The 26712-nt window shown below is 43.3% G+C and overlaps 1 protein-coding gene across 2 annotated transcripts; it reads left to right on the forward strand.

Moving 5' to 3' along the window:
- The first annotated feature begins 9242 nt into the window (after positions 1-9242).
- LOC144503147 (T-box transcription factor TBX5-like) lies at positions 9243-26073 on the forward strand. 2 transcript variants are annotated; one of them, XM_078227657.1, is made up of 9 exons: positions 9243-9392; positions 9715-9809; positions 11330-11449; positions 12153-12300; positions 14254-14406; positions 18777-18868; positions 20034-20257; positions 25487-25836; positions 25885-26073. In XM_078227657.1, exons 1-9 carry the CDS (start codon positions 9243-9245, stop codon positions 26071-26073), a joined length of 1521 nt encoding a protein of 506 aa, XP_078083783.1. The 2 variants fall into 2 exon arrangements, with proteins under 2 accessions (XP_078083783.1, XP_078083782.1); XM_078227656.1 differs by having other exon boundaries at positions 25487-26073.
- The last annotated feature ends 639 nt before the right edge of the window (positions 26074-26712 follow it).

Consider the following 26712-nt stretch of genomic DNA (forward strand, 5'->3'; position numbering starts at 1 on the left):
GTCATTAAACGAAACCGATTACATTGAAATGTATTTAAAGGGGGAGGCAATTTTCACAGTAACGCTTTAATTGTATGTTAGGATACACTGAATGTGAGCCAGGTTAGAAAAACGCAAATATGCAAAGAGTTGTAGCCGAGAACCTTGATTGAAATGTGAGTGTTCCTCTCTCCTTTACAAAATTGGGGTGTATTCTGTGAATGTTTTGGGTTGTCGGCATGATCTGACAATCAATGATGCATGTAGATGCCAGGGACAAAATAGTTAAGCCATTTATGTCACAGGCTCCTTATGTTTATGCGAATCATTGGTACACTGCCCCACTTGATCATTGCATTTGCACTTCCACCGTTCTGCAAAACGAACAATTAACTTTTCCTGATTAAGGGGATATATTGAAAGCATTCCCCTCAACACTTTGGCATACTCACCACTTGCAGCTGGGTGCCATGAATGTACGTAGCGTTTGATCAAATTAGCACTAAACTAAAGCAAAACTGGGTTTAAAGGTTATATTAACTCACAGCAAACACCCCATCGAAGATTTCCCCACAGAATACGTTAATACATTTGAGGCCTCTTTTGAGTTTAGACCTGGAAGTGTTTGATATATTTGCCTTCTTCGGGAACAGATTAATCCTCCCGGGGAGAACTCGCATCTTTTCACCAATATGATCACTTTGCCATTTTAAAGTACCGCCTTACAGCTGCATGGTTATTAGACAGACTCTTGACTTGAGCGAGTGACCAGCGCTAAGGTAGAGAACTAGACAGAATGGGTAAAATATGTGTTTGCATCGCTATCTTAACTTGGCGGGGAAGAATTGTAGCAACATAGCCTTTACTGGAAATGCAGCTAAAAGTCATGATTAATAACACACCACTTGGCGCCAACAACAGGCCGCGTTAAAGATACATGCCTTTAATCCTCTACTGAGAGAGAACAGAGATCGTGAAGGCTAAGCGACATGTTCTTTCGGCTGATGTCTCCAACAGTTTTGCAGTACTTTTCATCTTTGCAGCACTTCCTGTTAACTCGTAAACTTTTGATTGATAGGGGACTGATTAACCTGCCCGGGGTTACACATGTATATTTGCTGTACAAGTGACCTATAAAACCAAAGTAAGGTTTTCGCAGGACGATTCTACGGAATCATTAGTTGTTTTCTATCAAAAATCCACAAATGCATTCCAAAACGTGAAAAAAAAATCGAGCAATGCATTGAGAGAAACACAAATGTACCGCTTGTTGGTCAAAATTTGAGGGACTAAACGGAATTTGTAAGTCGAAAACTTCGGAGTGACTATACTTGATTCTGCAGTCGACAATATTAAACAGGGTTTTTTTTTTATTTTTATTGACTCTATAGTGTTCTCCACACAAATCGTTTATATGAGTATAAATACTCCTCATGTGTTTCTCTTTTAAGTGTACAATTATTATTTTTATTTAAATGTCCCCAGTACGGCAATTTAATCCACCGGGAAAGGCTTGACGTAAGCACAACTCTGAAGTATATGGGTGTTACAATTGAACAACAGTCTCCAAATCAATTTGAAATTTTGCCAGCATATTTTTTCCAATTGCTTTGCCTTAAAATGGTGCAGAAATTCACTTCAACTTTGAACTTAAGTGCAAATGTTTGCTTTGCGAGTCCCTGGTCCAATATTATTCAGCAATTACATATTCCTCCTTTTTTAACCTTGTTATTCGCTGTGTCACGTATTCATTTGGAGTTCTACAGCTGCAGTATTTATGAAGCAAAGATTGAAGTATCCCACCTTAACGCAGATTATTTTACATTTGTCACGAGCAACTTGGGGATTGATGAGTGAATTAATGCCACAATATTTTCATTTTTATTTGCTTTGTAATGGGCATCGCCGTTACCATCATCGCATTTGCTTAAACTTTATTACGAATTTTCTCCATTTGACTTGAGTCAGCTTCTGCTGTGGTATGCCTACGAAATAGCCACATTCCACAAAGCCCCAAAATATGGACTGCACTAAAGTTTACTGCAACCTCGGTATAATAAGGAAATAACGTTTGAATATATAAGACAATTCGATTTCTGAAAGTCGGATTAAAACCTTTAAACGCAGTCAGATTTGAAATCCAATCGAAATTGGTTTTAGGTGATTGAATATTTCACATCACCGTGCAATGGACATTATATACTTGGCATCACGCATAGAATGAACGGCTTATTATAAAAAACGCATTCAACTCAATTTAACATAAGCAGGGTTTCAGATTTGCATATACATTTACACACTACTCCCTTAAAGTAATAACATACTGGCGATAAAATGGAATGTTCAGTGCGGTATGTGTATGTAGCAATTCTTCTGAATAATGGCGTGATTCAGTAACAAGTTTGCTAAATCTCTTTAACAGCCGCTCGTTTATGAGAGCGAGTGGTGAAATGGAAATAGTTTTTATTAACAGTTACCCGTTTAAAGTATTTTAAAAACGCTTCAGAGAGGAATATATACGCTTCAGCGATTGGTAGGTTCTGAATGCAAAGTAAAATTAAACTCAATGCAACACGATACTCGCTGAATTCAAAGTTTGGTTGTAAAACTTGTGCTGCTGCGAATTGGAATGCCTGGATCACTGTACAATTTTTTGAAGCTTCTGCACGTTTACTATTTCTTGTCCCACCGCCATTGAAACCGTGTAAAGTATGGTTTGTAGACCTTAACTCCACCTCGCAGTGACCTGATATAACCCGTATTACAGTGACAAGTGTTCTGAGAGGCATCGATGTGAAAAGTGCAATTGGTAGGTTTGCATTATTCATCATGCGATGCTCTTAAAGAATAAAACCGCTTGAATATATAATAATGCAAGAGTATCTCGAGTTGATTGAGCTTCATGGAATTTGTATGGGCCAGGATATGATATGAGATGAGATGAAAGGTTTTTTTTTGCCAAATTATAAAACCTGGTTTGATCCCAGGGTTTCGGAACGCTATTTCTACAAAATAAAATGTTGTGCCCGAGCAAAGTATTTTACAGAAACAATCTTATGAGAGAAGAACATCCAACCCGCCCGGGAACATACAGGACTACTCGACAATGGTAACTGATGCACACTGCCATTCCTACATAAGCTTTCTTTTTCTGTAAGACATGAACAGGGACAGGACTAGCTGGGCAACTAAGAGTGAGCCCGTGTACGTATTGGATTGAAGTGAGTGTCTGCCCGCCCTTGTGTCTATAACTAGATCAGGTTCCCATGGTGCTGTTTGCAGTCAAAACAATTCGGTAGCAAGGTATGACTCCGCCTGTTTCTGAAAAATTATTTGCATAAAGTGGATAAATAGCTGCGGTCACACGCTTTTATGGAATAGCCCGGCGAATATAGCTTCAATTTAGTCCCCACCTTGAGCATACTAAAGTTTATCTGACGCTTCCACGCGACACTGCGACGCAAACACTAATTTAGCCACATGATATTATTCGCAAATGCAGTTAATATTGACATCTGAGCAATGAGATACATTATTTTATCACAGAAACACACTGAGGCCGATTACCATTTTTATTTGACATTATCTTTGCGTACATATCTTTCTCACTCCCTCTAAGCCACAGTGACTTCTAAATTCCATTAGCTAGATGCAGTGTGATAGCTCTTTCAGAAAATAACTATCACCATTACGGAGTTTACGTTAACTAGAAGTAACTCTAAATGTTTGACGGCGCATAAATAAGTGCATGTTATAAATAGCCACCAATGTCCATGACACAGAAATTCGGCTTCACTCACTTAACGCAGGAACTTGCCAATCGCGGCTGCTAACATTATTTCCCACATACAAAACTTTTAGACCACTGATGCTGTTTACAACCCCTGACCCTTTTCACTCAATACCATCTCAACATTACTTGTTTTTTTTATATTAAAAAAACATTGGCATTACCCATTTACTATCAAATGTGCCAGACACGCGACGTCACTCCAAAAATTCTTGGCATTTTTAACAGCACATCGTTTAGAGGAACCGAACGATTTAAAAGTTTGGTTTCTGTTGGCCGTGTGAGAGAGGATTAGCTTGGTTTTTAATCACCGTCAATAATTGGTTCCTCGCCTTTATCGTTTGATACCGGTGAACTCACGGGTTATCAATTACTATGTATAGCAAGAACTTGTCACCGAAGTGTTTGTCCATTCATTTGACAAGATTTCGGCTAATAGCACAAATCCAGCAGGCGGGCGCCTTGTTAAATTCAAAATGTAGATGTTTGTCACTAACTGTGTTCGAACTCTGGCCATTGAAAATTTTGAGACAACCAGCATTAATAAGCATTCCGGGATTTTTAAAAATCCGGCTCTATAATACAGCGCTCGAACATCAGCAGTTTGATTGGAATTTCATTCGCATTGGCAGGAATAATCTTGATTCAGGTTTAACCTCCCCCCCCCCCACCCCCCAACACAAGCCAACACAAAAAGGCGAGTTGCGTGCTGGTGACGTCGGCCAGTTCTATAGGTGAATGGCGGATGTTAACGCGGATATTCTCGCAGCATTCTTTATCTATTGGCGTGTGACGAGGAATATACCTCCCAATATTACATTCGTTCAAGACGTTGAACCCGGTTGAATTCGAGAGTTGCTTGGCGTTGGCGGTGCTACTGGGCCGAGACATTCTCGAGGTTCAATAAGACCTTTTCTTCCACCTCCCCAACGCCCCCCCCCCCCCCCCCCCCCACCACCACCCTCCGTAATAAGCCTGAGGCCAGCAAGGAAGAAGCATTATTTCACCGAATACAGGAATCCCGCACACTGTCGGTATGTAAAACGTATCTGAATAAGACCATTACTTGATGTATTTTAGAAATTGGTTTGATGCATTTTAACCCTGGAATTTTCCGGTTTGCTATCACGGCTTTAATACCCATATAGTATAATAGTATCCAGTTTGAGATGGAGTCAGATGCCATGTATATCCTGTACCAAATATCCCAGCCATACTTTTGTAGCCTAAACAATAGCCTAAACCCTAAACAATATTCGGTGCATGGGTGAGATGCCTGCCTTCCTCCAAACTGTTATTTTGTAGTTGTCTTAATATTAAACATACTAATACTTAGTGTAAGGAGCCAATTTCAATAGCGCTGTCGAAATATTAGAAAGGAGAATGGAAATTGCTATTCGTCACGCTAGGTGTATTTTACTGGTTCCTGAGGCATGTTTTAAGGTAATTTCGAGAGTCGTTCTGGTTATATGTGGCAAGTTCTGCATTTTGCTTATTGCAGGAATATTCTGCGGGTTGTTTCCCCCCTGTATAGTCAGGTGCTCTCAATCTCACAGCTACGGGACATAATGTGTACATCAGTGGCCCTTGTCCTAATGCTATTGTGTGTCCTTGGCTTCTGATCTGATGTTCCACCGTTGAAAGTTGCACGGTGAATGGAGAGCTATATTAGCCCGTACGTTTCACAGGCAGAAGCTCAATTGCACGGGCAGGAATTTATTAATGATGCCGCTCGATCCAAAAAGCCACTAAGGACCACGTATGGCATTTCGATGTAAACCATACTCGATAGGACAGCGAAAGTGATCACCCATCGTTGGGAAATCAAAAATGCAGTTTCTAATCTGGTTCTTTTCAGAGTGTAGAACGAGACAGCAAGACGTTTAGACTCTGAGCTATTCAACATAAACCTGAAAACCAAATCAACGCGGTAACAATGCTGCAAACTCAAATGGTCTTTGCTCGTCTGAACCAAAGTGAAAGTTAGATGTATTTAAATTGGAGGAGCCCAGGGAATTTGTAGAATGCTCTAACCTCGAGAGGATATCACCTCGGATCCAAAAAAATAAATAAACTACTCAGACAATCCCTCCCCTCTTGTGACAAGCACAAAACAAACCACAGAAGTACCCAGTACTGTATCTCAATGATTGCTCCTTCAAACAGGCTTGTGACTTCCTTCATTTCTGTTTCTCCATCTGGTTAGCGTCAGGGTGAACTGCGAAGTTATCTCCAATCTCAAAAAAGGTTGGGGGGGGGGGGGGGTGGAATCGGATTTGTATTTCACTGTGATCAGGGAAGTTTTATTTAGAGTGATCGTCACGTCCAGTCTATGCTGAAAGGTCTCTTTTGTATTGAGGGGGTTGGGTTTTTTTTTGGACGGGGTGGCGGGGGGGGGGGTTGGTTAGAGGAATGGACCAAGATGGATGGTGGGGTGCTGCTGAGTTTCACCGTGTCTTTGTGCTGTGTCTGAGCTGCCAGGGTGCTGGGGGGGTTTGGGATGAGTCGCTCTGTGTGCAGCAGCGCTGGTTGGGCAGACGCTCAGCACTTTGAGACTCCCACCACGTCATTGCAGTCAGCGCGCTCCTCTGGATGTGCACGCATTTCCTATATTCCCCACACACACACACACACTCAGCACCCAGTATATCCACCTTCTGGAGGAACTCCTTCCCCACTAGCTCTCTCTGCTCGGCAACTTTCTCTTTTTCTCTCTCACGGCTAGGTGTCCCCCCCCCCCCCCCCCATACAGTGCGATAAGGCCCTTATCTTCTTTATTTCTCAGGATCCTCCCCCCCTTCTCCCCTTGCAACCTGGAAGTGTTTGGGGAAGTGCAGCACCTCTGGAGATCCATGGATTGTTCAGCCTGGGATGTGTTCTGTGCCTAACCGGGGAAAACAACGATTGAGAAGGGCTGTTTGATTCACCCTCTCGGCGTGGAGAGATCGGAAGGTACATTTACTAATTCCCTCCTTCGGGATTGACCTCCTGCGTTTTGCTTTCTCTGCTTAGTGTGCGTGCTGTTCAAATGGGCGCCTGTGTGCGAAACCAGGGATCGTTATTTGTCTCAGCGTTCATCAGCGAATAACGGGGCCTACGTGGAAAATTAAACAAAAACAGGGGAAGCATTTCGCGTCGTTGCCAATGACAGTCGGCCAGTCTTTTTCGAAATGTAAAGAGATGGTCATCTATTTGATTGAGAAAGTACAGCGTGTAAAAAAGGAATAAAAGCAGACCGCTTAATGATGGGACACTGACCAGTGGGCAGTGTGTATTTACACACACACACACCGTGTCGCGGCCTATCTTGCAGATAGATATCGTTTCACTCTCGGGCTCCCCGATTTTCCACCCAACTTCAATATTAATAATGCAAGTCAAAGTTTGAGAATTTAGCATTCAATTCGTCCATTCCGAGCAACAGCCGGTGTTGAGGATTTCTGATTTCGATCATTTTTGCATGCCCAATTAATATAGTCAGAAATACATTACTATCGCCTTTCATTCAGCCGAGAAACTTTGCAAACCATTCATTTGCTGGATTCGGTTACTGCTTCTTCTGGGAGGCCCCCCGACTCAAAGCATGGAATAGCCACAATGTTGTACAACTCACAATGTCTTCCGAAAAAGGGCCAATTTTTTTTTTAACTTGACACAGTTGTAGTACTGGTACAACAACCTTGTGTCATCCTCCCAGGGCAACTTTATTTGCCGACATTGCTCATACATATCACCTTTTAAAAAACCATTTCAATTTACACAGCCTAAATAACTAAAAAAAAGAAATTCACTTAAAGAGAACAACTATTTCAAAACAATACGTAACGCCGCTAAATATCCATTGCATACTGTTTGAAACATGTGATGCTTTCATAGCACCTTACCCTCAGTATAATTCGGTTTTGCAAGTTAATGCTGTGGATTACAGATCCGCACGCTGTGTTTTGTGATTGGTGTGAATTATTTATAACGGTATTCCAATGCTTAAAACGCATGGCTAATTAAGTGCACAGTTTAAAGACCCATGAGAATGCTCTCCCGCATTTAAAGCCGAACGCCATTGTAGAATTCAAAATTACGGGGTAATTCATAAATTAACATCCAAGCAATATTAAGAATACTGGTAACTAAAAGATTCTACATTAATGTGTTTCGCACATGTGTTTATGTAGACGGGTCTGTATCAAACTGATAGTGTCAGGAGCCGAGGAAATATACATTTAATGTACATAAATAGCATTAGATGTCTCATAACCAGGGCAAATCTGGCCCATATAATTTCACATTATAATCCTCCTCTGATCCTTTGCATGTTATCAACACGGGCCTAGTTTAAGCAGAGTTGAGCTAGACGCATTCAGTATGTTTAATTTATTTCAGTTTCAACAAACTCTAAAACGATTTAGCGAAATCATGCGAAATTATGTTGCATGCAGGGTTTTGTATTTTCTTCATACTTTTATACTTTATGACAGTGAATATTTTTAACCATATCAAATGAGGTTGCAGGAAATGTTGACTGGGTGTTAGTTGGTCTCCCAAATGAAAGTAGATGTCAATGCTTGACTAATGCAACAACTGACTCATAATTATACACCATAGCAGTGGCAAAATAGCGCGATTGAATGATTCCTTGAATATATCAGAACAATCGTAATTTACTTCTGTTGGTTGGGGGGGGGTGGGGTGGAGGGATTGATCGTTTTAAGTTGAACAACGATTTTCCTTTTAGATCTTAAAACTCAGTCTCACTTGGGGAATAAAGGGTCGTCTCGAGTATTTTGCTTTTCAAGAGGTCACACATACACACACACACTTGCAAACTACACACGATCACGTGCTCGGTGGGTTTCCTAACTCGGAGTGTACCGTGAGTGAATGCACCAGTGTCAGGGAGGGGGAAACAATAGTCTTTGTAACAACACCGCTACAACCTCGGGCTAATGTCGAAGGCTACCGACACTTAAACAGGGCAATAAAAAAGAAACAGTGGAAGAAGTTGGTATACCACACAAAACACGGGTCTGTAAAGTCGAGGAAATGTAATTGCTGCTTATACTCCAATCAAACGGTTGCTCAAAAGCTGCCTGGAATCTTATCTTTATTACTCTTTCCAGAAGTCCAGACGAATTTCGTGAATACCTCATTTATCTTTTGGAGTCAGCTTAAGATTGACATTATCTCCCCCCCCCCTTCAATTTTCCATAACTTAATATAAAAGGCCTGCATTCTGTAATACCTAGTTTAGTACCTCTGGTTAGAAAATTGTTCTTGTTAAGGGCGTTTCACCCCCTCCCTCCCTCTTTTTTTTTGCTTTTGCCGCCTTCTAAGCTTTTTAATTTTTTTTCTTGTGTGTATTTGGCAGGAGGGAGTTCTGCTGTGTGATGCTCGCTGTACGTTCATAACATTTACCTGGCAGCGTTTGGGTTTTTTTTTATTTGGTGCCTCTTTTGCAAGGATTGTGTGGCGAAATATGGCGGAGACGGAGGAAAGCTTCGGGCTGTCAGCAACAGCGCACAGCGACCCCGAGCCCAAGGAGCATTCATCTGAAAGTAAACAGGACAGCCAGCTCGGGGTCGCCAGCAAACCTCCCTCCCCACAACAAGCTACATATACTCAACAGGTTGGTCTTCGACACCCCAACACTGACAAAACCATGTGCAGCATACCATACAGGGCAAGTGCATGTTATTGCTGAACACGAGTAACAACTAGGTGTTGCATGTATATGTCGAGAAATGTATCTCTGACACCTTTGGTGTACGCGCAGGTTTGATTTATTAACCATGTTACAGATTTTTGGACTATAACTTACAATGCATTCGATCAGCACACCAGACATTTAAATGCGGTTAGATATCTTTGCATTAGCACATTGGATTACATTTATTTTGTAATAACTTTGACAATAGTCATGCATTAATTACCATCCCCACTTGTTGTAGGGCATGGAAGGTATCAAGGTTTATCTGCACGAACGGGAGCTGTGGTTAAAATTTCACGAAGTCGGGACTGAGATGATCATTACTAAAGCAGGAAGGTAAGGGCCCATCCGCCGACTGAAATGCAACGCTGCAGTAAATAACCGCGAGTGTTTACAATGACTGGAATCGTCTTCGCACCACGGTGATTCCAAAATGGAATCATTTCGACTACCTAAACTTCGGCGTGGATAGAACTCCTTTCGGACTATTCAAACCCCGTTTGGGGTCCCAGAGGGAAATCTTTAAGTGTTTCTAAAGAGGGGGGAATATAATAGATAATAGCGGCAATGCACAACATTAGACAGGCTGAGATTAATCAATTTTTAATATGAAATATTTAAAGTGACTGGGGAGAGCAGAACCTGTCAGCCATGAGGTTACAGCCAAGTCTTTTGTGAGTTGTAAATAAAAGCGTTCAATAATTGCCTCGGAAAGGCAAATTTTGACTCTCCTTAGACTGTGGAAACTACAGTACAGTTATCACAAAAAACTCCCGTGCTTACAAAATTCCAGGAACATGTGTTTAAGGAGCAGAACTCGACACAATAAAATGCATTATTTATATGAGATCGTCCTGTTCTATATCATGTTTAGAGACGGAAAATTCCCCCGTTTATTCCGAGTTTATACGTTAGGAGAACTTATCCACAGTTATATTGCAAATAAGTCACAAAGTTGCAGGTTGAGGGAACTTCCGGCAGGACATTCGAACAGGCGGCGCTGGGAGATTCGCCACAAGGCTGGTGCCTACCGCGTTGTTCTAAAATGCATTGTTTTTTTGCAAGCACACAACATGCTCCCTCGAGGCCTTTCATTTTCATCCCACTTACGCTGAACGAGTGATAAATATTTATAAAGATCTACATATATTCCAGCTGTTCAGGGATGATTCGGCAAGACAAGAAATCCAGCTATTCCATTTTTTAAAAAGCTCTTTAGTTCACTTCCAGTGCGATTCTTAACCGACTAAAATCGCGGCCAGTTTTGTTTTCCAAGAGTATTTTGTAAACACGTCGAACATTTGTAACCAGCAGTCACTCCTTGATGCAGTAAGGCGAAGCATTAGACTTTCTCTGCATGTTGCAAATTAGGCCGCGATCGAAGCCATGTTTGTGTGTGTGTGCCACTTGTGCATTAACGCCGCCTGTTTAAACACGGCTCTCATAATCCGTGTTTACTCTGCACATGAATTACACACCGTGTTGTGTCTTCTTCAGAGTGAACAATTGCCTTTCTCACAAGTTGGCTTCTTAATGTTACCGAGTGCATTCAAAATAAAACAATTTGACAGCAAATACTGAGCACAGCGAGGCAGCTTTGGTAAGGGCGACTTATTTGGAATATTACTATATCTATCACTGTTCTTCAATAATACAAACACGAAATGAATGAGGAAATATGTCCCATTATATTTTGCTAAACACAACTACATAACAGCGATGGGCATGCCATTTGAATTAAATAATATATTTAATTATTTTGAACCTATGTATTAATTTTTGCCAGAGTGAACATTTTACACTCTTTATTATTCATGTACAATAATGATTTAGTCTCCCTCTCCACCCTTTTTCAGACGCATGTTTCCTAGTTACAAAGTGAAGGTGACCGGGTTAAATCCGAAGACAAAATACATACTCCTAATGGACATTGTGCCAGCGGATGATCACCGCTACAAGTTCGCTGATAATAAATGGTAAGTGCTGGGCGGCTTTTTATTTTTTGCATCTGGTTTATCACTTATTGGGCAGAATGAATGGCGGTTGGCTTGGATAGATTCAGGGTTATCACGGTTTCTGTGGTTGAGATGCGAATGATGAGTTGTTTAAAAGCGTTACCCAGTATAATGTGGCGATTACAGCATCCTCCCACCTCCTGGATAAGAAGCAGGAAAAAAGACTCTAAATTGATAAGTGATCGGCGTCTCCTCAACGGCATCGTGTAGATTGTATTGTTCAGTATCGCATAAAAGTTTAATTCTTTCGTAAGGGTGACTTATTCGGAATATTATTGTGTCAATGTTCTTAAATAATACAAGCACGAAATGAATGAGGAAATATGTCCCATTATACTTAACTAAACACAAATACATAACAGCGATGGGCAGACCATTTGAATCAAAGAGATCAGAAGTTTTGCAATACGCCAAGTTTCTCCCTCTCAGTTGAATATGGCAGTTCCTCTTAAGTATCTGGAACTATCCTCTCATTAACGTCCTTTATGTAATATGGTTCCAATATATATATCGTAGAGAGTGGCATCTGTTTTTTTTAATGGTAATAATATTTACATGGTATATTCTCCGGGCCAGGTCCAAATCCGTTGTCCGAACTGATGGCAAATTGTTGGAGTTGAACTTCCGAGTAATCTAACCGTTCCCCATGCTTTATTTCCGCAAGGTCTGTGACTGGGAAAGCAGAGCCTGCAATGCCAGGCAGGTTGTACGTTCACCCAGATTCACCTGCCACCGGGGCCCACTGGATGAGACAGCTAGTCTCCTTCCAAAAGCTCAAACTCACCAATAACCATCTCGATCCCTTCGGGCACGTAAGTGCGTACTTACTTGTATTTTAAATTCTCTTTATGTCCATTAACGGCCGAAGAGCTCCGTTTTTTTGTCTTCAAACCGTACAATTTTTCAATCGAGCGGATCTTGGGGGGAAAATAATACTAAGTATTATCGAAACTTGGGGGAGAAAGTACTAAGTATTATCGAAAGTTACTGGCTCTAAAAGTAAACGCATCTAGAGCGGTTGCTGTTGAAAAGGATATTGCGGTTTGCACTGATTCAATTAGCTGGCACATAGTCTACCAAGGGTTAATAAGAAAGTTCTGCGGTGATCATGTTGGTAGAACATTTAGTGTAAGGCGAATATTTATTCATTTATTCGAAATGGATGTTGACCAAGCTGCGATTTCAACTGTAGTGGAGGGTTGGCGAGTGTTTTTTTTAATTTAGCCACAACATCATTGGAGGCTTGAGCCTTTCCTCTCCACCTGAAGTTGACTGCACATTGCCTCACTGTGCTGCTGTGTATTATGGGATGGGAAGGCCTGCAATGACATAAACAATAAGAGCATTATGGGAGAAGGCCTTTGCTAAGCCAGGCTTAGGAATCCTGTACAATGCACTGTATATGTATCGCTGCATTGTAAAGATTCAGCCATTCTCTTGTATTTTGACTCCTGTTGACCGATTGAAATCTTCTGAAAGCACTTCCTGATTTTCTGCTGTAAAATGTACCCCCTCCTCCTCCCCTCCCTATCCCTCACCCCACCGTTTGATATACAAAAAAATACATACTTCGAAAGAGCGTATCCTAAAGTGGCCAACACTGACAGCAGGCTCTGTGTAATCTGTGGGCTTTATCTGGAGCTGAGAACACAGGTTAAGAAAGGGAAGCAGAGCGCGAATAGGTTCGAGGCGTCTGCGCCAGGGTTTCCCCTGGTTTGTTTACCAGAACAGGGAACTGTGCTTGGCAGACATCAAGCACTTCGTTAGGTAACGGTAGCCTTGGAAACTGCCTTGCGATGGGTGGAAGGCCGCCTTCCCTACTGTGAAAAAACGGCGAATGTAAGGACCCCTCTAAACAAACGTTTGGAGGGGCAACAATGAGAAATTCATTTAACAAATTGCTAGATGAAACCAGTACTGGTAGCCTCTCAATTAAGCGGGATGTAATGAAATTAAAAATCATTAGATCGTTCGCCACTGATGTCTAGGGCTTACGGGGCTGTCAAAGCAATTTGACTAAGTCTGAAAGATGAGGAAGGCTCCGAGTAGAGATGACTTGCAGGGTCTGCGATGGCGGGACAGGCAGCGTCTTTCTGTCGCCAGATTCCCTCCCCCCTCCCCTCCTACCCCCACTCCCCCCCCCCCCCCACCCAACCCCCTCCACCAACAATCTTTACGATCTTAGAATAATTGGAGAAAGAAGTCTTTCGAAAGCCACTTTGATACCACACAGATTTGCAACTAAAATTGTCACCACCCCCCCCCCCCCACCCACCCACATCCTCCCCCTACCACCTCCAAAAATGTCCACAAGAGGTGAGCATTCTTACTGGGGGCAGGTTAAGATGCTACCAAATATTGAACAAAAGCAGCGCCACACTCTGTGCAAATCCGCACCCATCCCCAAATATTTGTAAATGTTGGCTGCAACCTGTTACAATTCAAATTAGGAATATTGTGGAATTGAGGAGGGTGTAAAAGGTGGAGGGATGTTTAAAACATAGTTTTTTTAATTTTAAAATGTAGCCAGTGGGCCCACAGTAAAACGGGCCTTTAATGCCTGTTCTTCTGTGCCGGTTAATGTCCCCTTTCTCCCCGTTCTGCATTGTGGGGAAAAAAGCCAGACACAAGTTTCCCTTAGAGTAGACTCCCCATAATAAAGTTGCCAAAAATGCTAAGGCAAATGCGAAACTGTTTTGGTGCAGGGGGAGGGATACTAAAATGACTGCATTTGTGTGGTTCTCTTTTCTTCTTCACCCTTTTAGATTATTCTAAACTCCATGCACAAATACCAGCCCAGGTTGCACATTGTAAAGGCGGACGAAAATAACGGATTCGGCTCCAAGAACACGGCATTCTGCACCCACGCGTTCTCCGAAACCGCCTTTATCGCGGTGACTTCCTACCAGAACCACAAGGTAGGCATTTACCGAGCGAGCTGGAACCTTCCAGAAACCATTCGCTCAAGTCACGCCTCTGCAATTTCAAATGCTTGTGTTTGAACGCACTGTTTGAGAATGAATGCAACATCCAGCATCATGTCCTTACTAATAACCTGGCCACCGGGGACTTGGGCTACACTCCCGCCAGGTTGCATGTTACACGCAGATTTCCCTTGCTTCTGGGTCGCATTGTAAACCGGGGTGCCTATAGTTTTAGAACCGTTCTTCAGTTGTTAATTTGATACACGGTCATCTGCCTATTCGAAGATTTAGAGATTCGCGAGTATAAGTTGTTGCACGGAGTAGTATAAAACAATGCGGTCCGCAAACATCTGGAAACAATAACATGGATTAACACTGGGATAGAGAGTCTGGAAAAAGAAAGCTTCAGACTAATAAATAATTAACTCGTTCAGAAAGTTCTTTGCTCCTTTTGGATTTCAATGAAGCTGCTGTGTATAGTGATTATTTTCGACTTTTATTTCAACATTTGCGGTTCAACTTCAATATAGACATTTCCCGTCTCTAAGGTTTGCTAGAATGGGGGGCGCTTTAAGGGGAGATTTTAATAACTCCCTACATATATGAGCAGCCCGGTCTAATTTTTAATTTCCGCCTCTGTTAAAAAAAACGTGGAATTAGTTGAGGGTTAAAGTTTCATCGATCAGGAATCACTTTTGGTGAGGTGTCATTTAACCATCTGTTGGTCCCGGACCGCTTTATTTGAGAGCTCCGCTCAATGGCAGTTACGTGCCGTTTCAACAGTTGCAGACTCGGAAATGCGGCAAACATTTACTCCCGGCAGTCGGAATCCGTTTTAACTTTACAGAGAAACTAGCCAGGACTTTTAACATGTTGTCCATGAAAGGTGAAAGGGAACTAGCATGTATCATTTTAATAAAAACGCATGCACAGATTGCATAACCACGAACCCACAACTCACAAACCCAAGATTCTGTAGCATTTGGGCTACTTTGACTGAAAAAAAGGTTGATTTTCTGTGATGGGAAGTATTGCAAGAAGTCCATGCGTTTTATATTGAATTGCGTTTTTAAAAAAATACCTAACTTTATAAAAGCGATCTTTTGGAGGTGGAAGATTGTCCTGCCTTGCCTATCCAAGTACAGCGAAATCCACATCATTGCCTATCCAAGTACAGAGATTTCATTGCAGGTTCACACTTCCAGAGCTTGTTTCTTAAAAGCGTACACAATCCCAATTATCTGGGAATGAGATGTGAATTCCAGCGTGCTGGAAATTGTTAGTATCGTTATCGAGGGGAATTAACTCATATAGGTTTCATTTAAAGAAGGCATTTAACTAAGGTAGCCGTATCCCAAATCATTTTGAACCCTCGCGGACCCATTGTCCGAATGCTCAGTTTCCCCGGGAAATGCGTCAAATTGAAGCCACCTAAACTTGGATCTTGGATCTTACTGCGACAGTCTCCTCCCAAATATTCAGCAAACAGTCGGGCGATTCCATCACACACACACACACACTAGAATTGTGTGGAAAAGATCCCATCATTTTAAAGCTTTGTGCTTATCACATTTTTTGACCGTCCAAATTAAAGACGAGAATGGAAACATGCATAAAATCAGGTTTTGGTCTCACCGGAGTTCTTTTGATATGCGACCTGTATTTAAATCTAAAATGGTCAGTTCGATCGGCGGATCTGGTTTTGGTGAGCATTTAAAAAAAAAGATGGTTATCATATACCATGAAAATGGCAAGAAGACACGCTTTATACCTGATATCACGATTTTACATGGAATATTTTCTAAATTATTTACAAGTTATAAATATTATTTGCAATATCGTGTTATTAGATACATAACGTGACTTTTTCCAAGGTACAATTTTTCGAAATCAAAAATAGTACGTGTTGCCTTGGGAATTGAGATCCAAACGGATTATTCGCCCTTACCCAACAAGTTTGAAATGTAAAGTAATTTATCAAATGAAAATTGTTTTTTTTTCGTGGGGGGGGGCGAATTTGGTTGTTTAATAATATCCACACGAAATTCCCCCGGTTGATCCGGGAAGCTCCCTCCCCTGACATATCCAGAGCTGACGGGTGTATCACCCGATATGAACGGACGGGCTGATTTCACAACCGCGCCCAACACTTTAAGCAGAAAATCCTGAGATTTATAGAGACAAAATGAGGGTTATTGACGGCAAAGGCGGGACTGCCCCGCGGTTAGTCGGTTAACGTGACCCGCACGGAAAACGTTAGCTGGCGTTCGATGCGGTTGGAAACGAATTTTCCGACGATTGCCTTTCCAGAAACCACCACATAACTTGCAAGTGGCGTAAAGCATTAAATGAGGAAAGGTAATGTCTGAACTAAACACGCGTTTCTTCATAGGTAAGGGGTGTCCAGCCCATATACTGCACGCGTTTTAGTTGCCTGAATCACTTGCCTACCGGTTTGTCAAATTAAATATGGACTATCAGCGAGGTTTCGTCCTTGGCGTCTTATTAATTTGTCATGGATATGATCATTTGAAAGAATGATAAACGCAGGGTTCGAAATACCTTAATTTTTACTTGGGAATGTCTCATTCGTTTGGCTCCTGACCCGGGTGGCAATTACATTGAGGATACCTTTCTCCTGACCTGTATGTGGAGTTTGTCCAGCCACCTGGCAGAACCTATACTGTCAACTCAACCAACCTCCAACCAATTCAACCAATTTGTACTCGTCTGCTTGGAGGGCATGTGAGGAGAAGTGTTTTTCATATAGAACATAGAACATAGAACATAGAAAGTCACAGCACAAACAGGCCCTTCGGCCCACAAGTTGCGCCGATCACATCCCCACCTCTAGGCCTATCTATAGCCCTCAATCCCATTAAATCCCATGTACTCATCCAGAAGTCTCTTAAAAGACCCCAACGAGTTTGCCTCCACCACCACCGACGTCAGCCGATTCCACTCACCCACCACCCTCTGAGTGAAAAACTTACCCCTGACATCCCCCCTGTACCTACCCCCCAGCACCTTAAACCTGTGTCCTCTCGTAGCAACCATTTCAGCCCTTGGAAATAGCCTCTGAGAGTCCACCCTATCCAGACCCCTCAACATCTTGTAAACCTCTATCAGGTCACCTCTCATCCTTCGTCTCTCCAGGGAGAAGAGACCAAGCTCCCTCAACCTATCCTCATAAGGCATGCCCCCCAATCCAGGCAACATCCTTGTAAATCTCCTCTGCACCCTTTCAATGGCTTCAACATCTTTCCTGTAATGAGGTGACCAGAACTGCGCGCAGTACTCCAAGTGGGGTCTAACCAGGGTCCTATAAAGCTGCAGCATTATCTCCCGACTCCTAAACTCAATCCCTCGATTAATGAAGGCTAGTACGCCATACGCCTTCTTGACCGCATCCTCCACCTGCGAGGCCGATTTAAGAGTCCTATGGACCCGGACCCCAAGGTCCTTCTGATCCTCTACACTGCTAAGAATGGTACCCTTCATTTTATACTGCTGCTCCATCCCATTGGATCTGCCAAAATGGATCACTACACACTTATCCGGGTTGAAGTCCATCTGCCACTTCTCCGCCCAGTCTTGCATTCTATCTATGTCTCGCTGCAACTTCTGACATCCCTCCAAACTATCCACAACACCACCTACCTTGGTGTCGTCAGCAAACTTACCAACCCATCCCTCCACTTCCTCATCCAGGTCATTTATGAAAATGACAAACAGCAAGGGTCCCAGAACAGATCCCTGGGGCACTCCACTGGTCACTGACCTCCATGCAGAGAAAGACCCCTCCACAGCCACTCTCTGCCTGTGTATGTATATCCTCAGGAAGTCTTCTGGACTGGTTGGGCACTTTGTAGAACACTTCTTTGAACGAGGCTAACAATTATATTGCCCCAAAGTCGAACTCCAGTGCTTTGAGGCTTCCCACTGTAGGTAAGGTTTCGATGTGTGCAGGAGATTCCCGATGACTTTCTCATCAGAGCAAACACCAAGCCACATCCTGTACACGCAAACCTAATGATAAGGTTTATATCCCATCCGTGGTAACCTCCCCAACGGACTCAATTCCTGCTCCCTACAATTTTACTACCGGCTTCACTGGGGTCTGTAAAGTTCTGTCTGCAATCCCACTCCACGCTGGCGTTTGGTTTAATATTAGGAGTGTGTGGGAGGGGCACTTTTCCATTAAAATGTTCAAAAAGGGTAGGGTAGGCAGTTTTAAAACTCATTCCTCAAGTTGCACCACGGTTAGATTTCATAAAGTGAGCAGGGGATATTTTTTAAGCGGGCCAGTGTTTTGCTTTTAATGCGACATCAAAGATTTGACGCCGTTCTAATTTCTAATATAGATTACTCAACTCAAGATCGAGAATAACCCTTTTGCAAAGGGGTTTCGAGGGAGCGATGACATGGAGCTGCACAGAATGTCCCGAATGCAAAGGTAAGGCACACGAACATAAACCGCACACGGTACACAGTCCAGAACAGGGACTAGGAAGATTTGGCCAGGGGTGAGATATAACTGACCTCAGTTCAATCTAGCTGTTTCACTTATAGTCAAATCGCCTCACTATTAGTAACTTGCTCCACATGCCTTTTCCATTTAGTGCTGTAGGGATTGTTACGTGTACACACACATCCACAAATACTGACTCGGTTAGAACGTTCATTGCCCCGCTACCTCGTGTAGATATATTGAGATGGCTGAACGCGTTCTAAAGAATGAAAAAAAGGTTTGCATTCACCTAGCGGCTTAGAATGTTGAAACAACCAATAAAGCCACTCTTGTAACGTGGCTATAATGTCTCGGCCTTTAAACCTCGGACCGATTTTAACTCGGTAGGTAACGAATAGTTAAGACTCGATTTTGGAAAACGAAATGCTCTTTCTATTTAAATCAATCTTCCTTCGTGTGTGGGTTATGAGACTGACCGGTACGCCGAATTGCTATTGTAGACATGTCACGTGCGGTCAATCTTGGTCTTTAGTCTGCGTTATGTTGCCCAGACTTTTGAGGCAAAGTCCCGATCCACAAGTGTCCAAAGCCTTTGAATGCGAGTGCATGTCGAAATATATTTCAGAAGCAAGCACCGGACCCAGGTGTAATTGGTTGCATTGGTGGAAAGCAACAAGACGAGTAGATTCACTTGGTTCAATAAGAAACATAAGATCCAGAAGGAGGCTAATCGACCCATCATGCGAGTACTAGTTACTTGAAAGAGCAATCCAGTTAGTTCCACTTCCCCACACTTCATAGAATCCCTACAGTGCAGAAGGAGGCCATTCGGCCCATCGAGTCTGCACCAACCACAATCCCACTCAGGCCCCATCCGCACAACCTCATGCATTTACCCTAGCTAGTCCCCACTTAGCCCATAGCCCCTGAAAATTGGTGGGGAGGGAGGGGAAGAGCAGGCAGAATCACTTCGACGTTTTTCTTAAATGGTTCAATTGTGATTTTCAGAGGACGGAAAAGTCCATACACAACTTCAATCATTAAGTCACCTGAACTATACAACAAAGCGCTGCGGATTGAAATACCAAATGGCGTCTTTATTTTTCCCCCTTGAATTTCAAGGTGTTTGTATTTTGTAATATGGTTACAGTAAAGAATACCCTGTGGTCCCCAGGAGCACGGTCAGGCAACGTGTGGGGTCGACGGCCAATCAGTTCAGTGGAGAGGTGCGAGTGTTGCCAGTGTCCAACAGCCTGTGCTCCCAGTACCAGTGCGAGAATGGGGTTTCCAGCTCGACTCAGGAGTTACTGCCACCCAACCCATACTCACTGTGTCAGGAACAGAGCCCGCTCTACCACTGCACCAAGAGGAAAGGTGAGACAGATTTGGGAAAGCGATAGCCTGGTGGTATTATCACTAGACTATTAATCCAGAAACTCAGCTAATGTTCTGGGGACCTGGGTTCGAATCCTACCACGGCAAGTGGTGGAATCTGAATTCAATTAAAAAAATCTGGAATTAAGAATCTACTGATGACCATGAAACCATTGTCAATTGTGGAAAAACCCGTCTGGTTCATTAATGTCCTTTAGGGAAGAAAATCTTATATCTTTATCTGGTCTGGCCTACATGTGACTCCAGAGCCACAACAATGTGGTTGACTCTCAACTGCCCTCTGGCAGCTAGGGATGGGCAATAAATGTGGACTAGCCAGTGATGCCCATGTCCCACATAAGTCTTTGCTTCAAGTGGCCAGCCATGATATGGAGATGCTGGTGTTGGACTGGGGTGGGTACAGTAAGAAGTCTGTATATGTCAGGAGATTCTGGGTATGTGCAGAAAAAATAGGGTTGTTGTAGTGGGAGACTTCAATTTCCCTGCTATGGACTGGAAAGTGCTTAGGGCTGGGGGTCTGGACGGGGAGGGATTTGTAAAATGCGTACTGGAAGGTTCTTTGGAACAGTATGTAGATAGCCCAACGAGAGAGGGGGCTATACTGGATCTAGTTCTGGGAAATGAGCCCGGTCAGGTCGTCAAAGTTTCGGTAGGGGAACATGTGGCAAATAGTGACCACAACTCTGTTAACTTTAGGATAGTAATGGACAAGGATGAGTGTTGTCCTAAGGGTAGGGTGCTATATTGGGGGAAGGCTAACTATAGCCGGATTAGGCAGGAATTGGTGGTCGTTGATTGGGAGAGGCTGTTCGGGGGCAAGTCCACGTCTGGCATGTGGAAGTCTTTTAAGGAACAGTTGATAAAGCTGCAGGACAGGCATGTGCCTGTAAAAAGGAAGGACAGGAAAGGTAGGATTCGAGAGCCGTGGATAACCAGGGAAATTGAGGATCTGATCAAAAAGAAAAGAGAGGCGTACGTTAGGTCCAGGCAACTGAAAACAGATGCAGCTCTGGAGGAATACAGAGAGAGTAGGAAAGAACTCAAACGGGGAGTTAGAAGGGCAAAGAGGTCATGAAATGTTCTTGGCAGACAGGATTAAGGAGAATCCTAAGACATTTTATTCTTATGTTAGGAACAAAAGAGTTGTCAGGGAAAAAGTCGGACCCCTCAAGGACAAAGGAGGGGAATTATGCTTAGAACCCAAGGGAATAGGGGAGATCCTAAATGAATACTTTGCATCGGTATTCACAAAGGAGAGGGACTTGTTGACTGGGAGTGTCTCAGAGGGAGGTGTTGACCCATTAAAGAGAATCTCCATTACAAGGGAGGAAGTGTTAGGTTTTTTTAGGTAACATTAAAACTGACAAATCCCCAGGGCCTGATGGCATCTATCCTAGACTGCTCAGGGAGACAAGAGATGTGATTGCTGGGCCTCTGACGGAAATCTTTGTCTCTTCATTGGACACAGGTGAGGTCCCTGAGGATTGGAGGATAGCGAACGTGGAACCATTATTTAAGAAGGGTAGCAGGGATAACCAGGGTAATTATAGGCCAGTGAGCTTGACGTCCGTGGTAGGGAAGTTGTTGGAGAGGATTCTTAGAGACAGGATGTATGCGCATTCAGAACAGAACAATCTCATTAGTGACAGACAGCATGGTTTTGTAAGAGGGAGGTCGTGCCGTACAAATTTTGTGGAGTTTTTTGAGGAAGTGACAAAAACGGTTGACGAAGGAAGGGCTGTGGATGTCGTCTATGTGGATTTCAGTAAGGCATTTGACAAAGTCCCTCATGGCAGGTTGGTTAAGAAGGTTAAGGCTCATGGGATACAAGGAGAGGTGGCTAGATGGGTAGAAAACTGGCTTGGCCACAGGAGACAGAGAGTAGCAGTCGAAGGGTCTATTTCCGGCTGGAGGTCTGTGAACAGTGGTGTTCCGCAGAGCTCTGTACTGGGACCTCTGCTATTTGTGATATATATAAATGATTTGTAAGAAGGTGTAACTGGTGTTATCAGCAAGTTTGCGGATGACACGAAGATGGCTGGACTTGCGGATAGCGATGAACATTGTCGGACAATACAGCAGGATATAGATAGGCTGGAAAATTGGGTGGAGAAATGGCAGATGGAATTTCATCCAGATAAATGCGAAGTGATGCATTTTGGAAGAACTAATGTAGGGGGGAGTTATACAATATATGGCAGAGCCATCAAGAGTATAGAAACACAGAGGGACCTAGGTGTGCAAGTCCACAAATCCTTGAAGGTGGCAGCACAGGTGGAGAAGGTGGTGAAGAAGGCATATGGTATGCTTGCCTTTATAGGATGGGGTATAGAGTATAAAAGCTGGAGTCTGATGTTGCAGCTGTATAGAACGCTGGTTAGGCCACATTTGGAGTACTGCGTCCAGTTCTGGTTGCCGCACTACCAGAAGGATGTGGAGGGTCTTAGCTATGAGGAGAGATTGGGTAAACTGGGCTTGTTCTCCCTGGAAAGACAGAGAATGCGGGGAGACCTAATAGAGGTGTACAAAATTATGAAGGGTATAGATAGGGTGAACAGTGGGAAGCTTTTTCCCAGGTCAGAGGTGATGATCACGAGGGGTCACAGGCTCAAGTGAGAGGGGCGAGGTATAACTGAGATATCAGAGGGACGTTTTTTACACAGAGAGTGGTGGGGGCCTGGAATGCGCTGCCAAGTAGGGTGGTGGAGGCAGACATGCTGGCATCGTTTAAGACTTACCTGGATAGTCACATGAGCAGTCTGGGAATGGAGGGATACAAACGAATGGTCTAGTTGGACCAATGAGCGCCACAGGCTTGGCGGGCCGAAGGGCCTGTTTCGTGTGCTGTACTGTTCTTTGTTCTTTGTTCTTTGTCTCACAACACCAGGTTAAAGTCCAACAGGTTTAATTGGAACAACAAGCTTTCGGAGTGCTGTTCCTTTATCAGGTGAGTGATCACCTCTCACCTGATGAAGGAGCAGTGCTCCGAAAACTCATGATTCCAAATAAATTTGTTGGACTTTAATCTGGTGTTGTGAGACTTCAAGTGACTAGGGCACTTTTCAGTGTGAATTTAGGGTCAGTGGCATGTCATTATCAGCTGCACATTTTACACCATGGAAGGAGGGATGTTCAATCAAATTAGAAATGAGCTACTCCCCGCTTCTAATACCCCCAATCCATTGTATCCTATGGCAGAGGAAACAACAGAATAGACTGACAAGTTGTCATCTGCCTCACAAGTTCCCACTGAGAGGTTTAAATGTCTCTCCTGTGGGTGGCTTCTCTAAATAGCCAGTTATCTTTTCCTCTCCAGTGTCAAAAAATAAACAACTCCCAGGGCTCCAGTGGCAAGCTGGAATGCTGTGACCTGAACAGCGCAATGTCATCTTCCAAACCCCAGCTCCACCTCACACAGGCTGGACTTGTCAACATCTTGTTTTACCTGGAAGTGCATTTCAGTCATTGCCTGGAAAGAAAGGGATAGCTTTTGCCTGCGATGATTAGCTGGTGGAAATACCACTTTAGGAAGACGTTGCCCAGGACTCCAAACTCCTGACTAACAAAAGGGATTGGCCCACATGTAACAAGGTTGGTGAAGCAAATATAGCTTCAAAAACTGCTGAAGCTTTTACTTCTGTTTGGAGAAAGTGTTTGTTAATTCAGCGCTGATGAACTATCAATGTCTGTATGTGTTGCGGATGCTGAGTGGGGCTGCCTTTAGATAGCACATCTCAGAACCTCAATGCAACCAGTGAAGTACTCTTAAAGCTTAGTCAATGCTGGAATGTAGGAAATGCAGCAAACAATTTGCACCCAGCTCGATCGACAAACAGCATGCGATATTTTAAAATTATTCATTTATGGGATGTGAGCATCGCTGGCTGGGCCAACATTTATTGTCATCTCTAACTGCCCTCCATTTTGGAGGACATTTAAGAGTCAGCCACATTAGAATCATAGAATCATAGAATCCCCACAGTGCAGAAGGAGGCCATTCAGCCCATTGAGTCTGCACCGACCACAATCCCACCCAGGCCCTATTCCCGCAACCGCACATATTTACCCTGTTAATCCCCTTGACACTAGGGTCAATTTAGCATAGCCAATCAACCTAACCCGCACATCTTTGACCACATTGCTGTTGCTCTGGAGTCACATGTCGGCCAGACTGGTTAAGGACAACAGATTTCCTTCCCTTAAAGGCATTAGCGAACCAGATGGGTTTTTCCAACAATCAACAATGGTTTCATGGTAATTGTTAGACTTTTAAATCCAGATGTTTTTTTAATGAATTTAAATTTCTCCATCCACCATGGTGGGATTTGAATCCAGGTCCCCAGATCTTGCCCTGGGTCTCAGGATTACTAGTCCAGTGATCAGATGTTTCGGTGATATTGGTTGAGGGATACATATTGTTGAGGGCACCAGGGGGTGCTTTTGTCTGATCAATGCCATGGTATCTTTTAACTCCACCTGAAGGGCAGATAAGGCCTCAGTCTCATTGAAAAGATTGCCCGCTGACAGTGCAGCACTCTCTCAGCATCAGTGAAGGTGTTATACTCAGACATCCAGAGTGGGGCTTGAAACCAAGATTCTAACTCAGAAGTGACCAGAGAGAAGTGGATCTCCAAGTCTCACATGACTGTGAGGGATGTGCACACATAACATTACTGGTCAAAGAATGAGAGGGCATTACATTGAAATGTATAAAGTTCTGGCAGGGCTGGACAGGCTTGATACAGGGATGTTACTTCCTCTGGCTGGAGGGTCTAGAACAAGGGAGTCACAGTCTCAGGATATGAGGTAGGCCTTTTAGACTGAGATAATTATTTACTCAGAGGGTGGTAAACCTGTGGAATTCTCTACCACAGAAGGCTGTGGAGGCCAAGCCACTGAATATATTTAAGAAGGAAATGGATAGATTTCCGAACTCTAAAGTTGTCAAAGGGTATGGGGCGAGTGCTGGAGTATGGTGTTATGATAAAGGATCAGCTGTGATCATGTTGAATAACAGAGCAGGTTCGAAGGGCCGAATGGCTTATTCATGCTCCTATTCTTTGCGTTTCTGTTTCTAAGGACACTGCCATCACATTTATTGACCAATGCCACAATGTTGCTAATAGCTGAATAATGTCTATGCTGTTTTATGCAGTGATTGATCATTAATTGAAATTTTATTCTGCTCTGGTTTATTTTTGAAAGCAGTTGAAGAAGATTGCAATTCGACAGAACATCCTTACAAGAAGTCGTACATAGAAAGCTCCCCTCCAGAGGATGACCCATTTTACAGGTCCTCAAGTTATACCCAACAGCAAAGTCTTACTCCCTCCTATAGGACTGACTCAGCACAGCGGCAAGCATGCATGTACGCTGGCTCAACAGCAGACACGGACCCCAGTTCCAGCCTCGATGACATTAATTGTAACACGTGGGCCACCGTTCCCTCGTACAGCAGCTGCACAGTGACTACAATGCAACCCATGGACAGACTGCCCTACCAACACTTCTCAGCACACTTCACATCCAGCCCATTAATGCCTCGCATTTCTGGAGTTGCCAACCACACGTCTCCGCAGATAGGAGACACCCACAACATGTTTCAGCATCAGAGCTCAGTTTCTCGCCAGCCCATAGTCCGGCCGTGTGCCCCTCAAGCTGGGATCCAGTCTGCAAGCAATCTTCAACCTGCTGACTACTTGTATCCACATGGCATGTCAAGAACCCTCTCACCACATCAATACCACTCAGTACATGGAGTGGGCATAGTGCCCGAATGGACTGAAAACAGCTAATTCAAAGAACTCTCCATTGATCTGACATTCATGAATGTTTGCATTTGTTGAAGTTGGACATTGTTTCAAGTAATATTTAAAAACACCAAAATGGACTACTTTTCAAGTGACAAAACTTTATAAAAAAGATATATTTGAAATATTCCTCCCTCCTCGCCACACACACACACAGACACACATGTACACACACACACACACACATGCACATATACACACACATGTATGCACGCATAAATATATGCACACACACACTTGTATGTGTGCACAAACATGTGTGCATGTACAAACATGTACACGTACAGACATGTATGCACACACACAAATACCTGTCCACACAAACACACTTGTATGCACACACATACATGAATGCATGCATGCACCCACATACGTGCACACATATGTATGCACACACAGCATACATACACATGCACACACACACACACTTGTACACATGCACATACACATACTTGTATATACAAATACACACAGTTGTACGCAGACGCACAAGCACACTATTTATTTAAATGATATTGAAATTGATTATTCGCAAGAAAAAACGGAGTGAAGGGTTCCATCTGGTGGATGACTCTCTGCATTGTATAGTTAATATTTCTGAGTTGTGAAAGAATATTGCACGAT

Source organism: Mustelus asterias, chromosome 13 (genome assembly GCF_964213995.1).
Source record: "Mustelus asterias chromosome 13, sMusAst1.hap1.1, whole genome shotgun sequence".
Lineage (NCBI taxonomy): Eukaryota > Metazoa > Chordata > Chondrichthyes > Carcharhiniformes > Triakidae > Mustelus > Mustelus asterias.

Bases quoted from the DNA above. Each gene is read 5' to 3' on its own strand.
- LOC144503147 (XM_078227656.1), top strand. From the start codon at position 9,243: ATGGCGGAGACGGAGGAAAGCTTCGGGCTGTCAGCAACAGCGCACAGC. The intron at 9,393-9,714 runs GTTGGTCTTCGA...CACTTGTTGTAG, and splicing joins AAGCTACATATACTCAACAG to GGCATGGAAGGTATCAAGGT. The intron at 12,301-14,253 runs GTAAGTGCGTAC...TCACCCTTTTAG, and splicing joins ATCTCGATCCCTTCGGGCAC to ATTATTCTAAACTCCATGCA.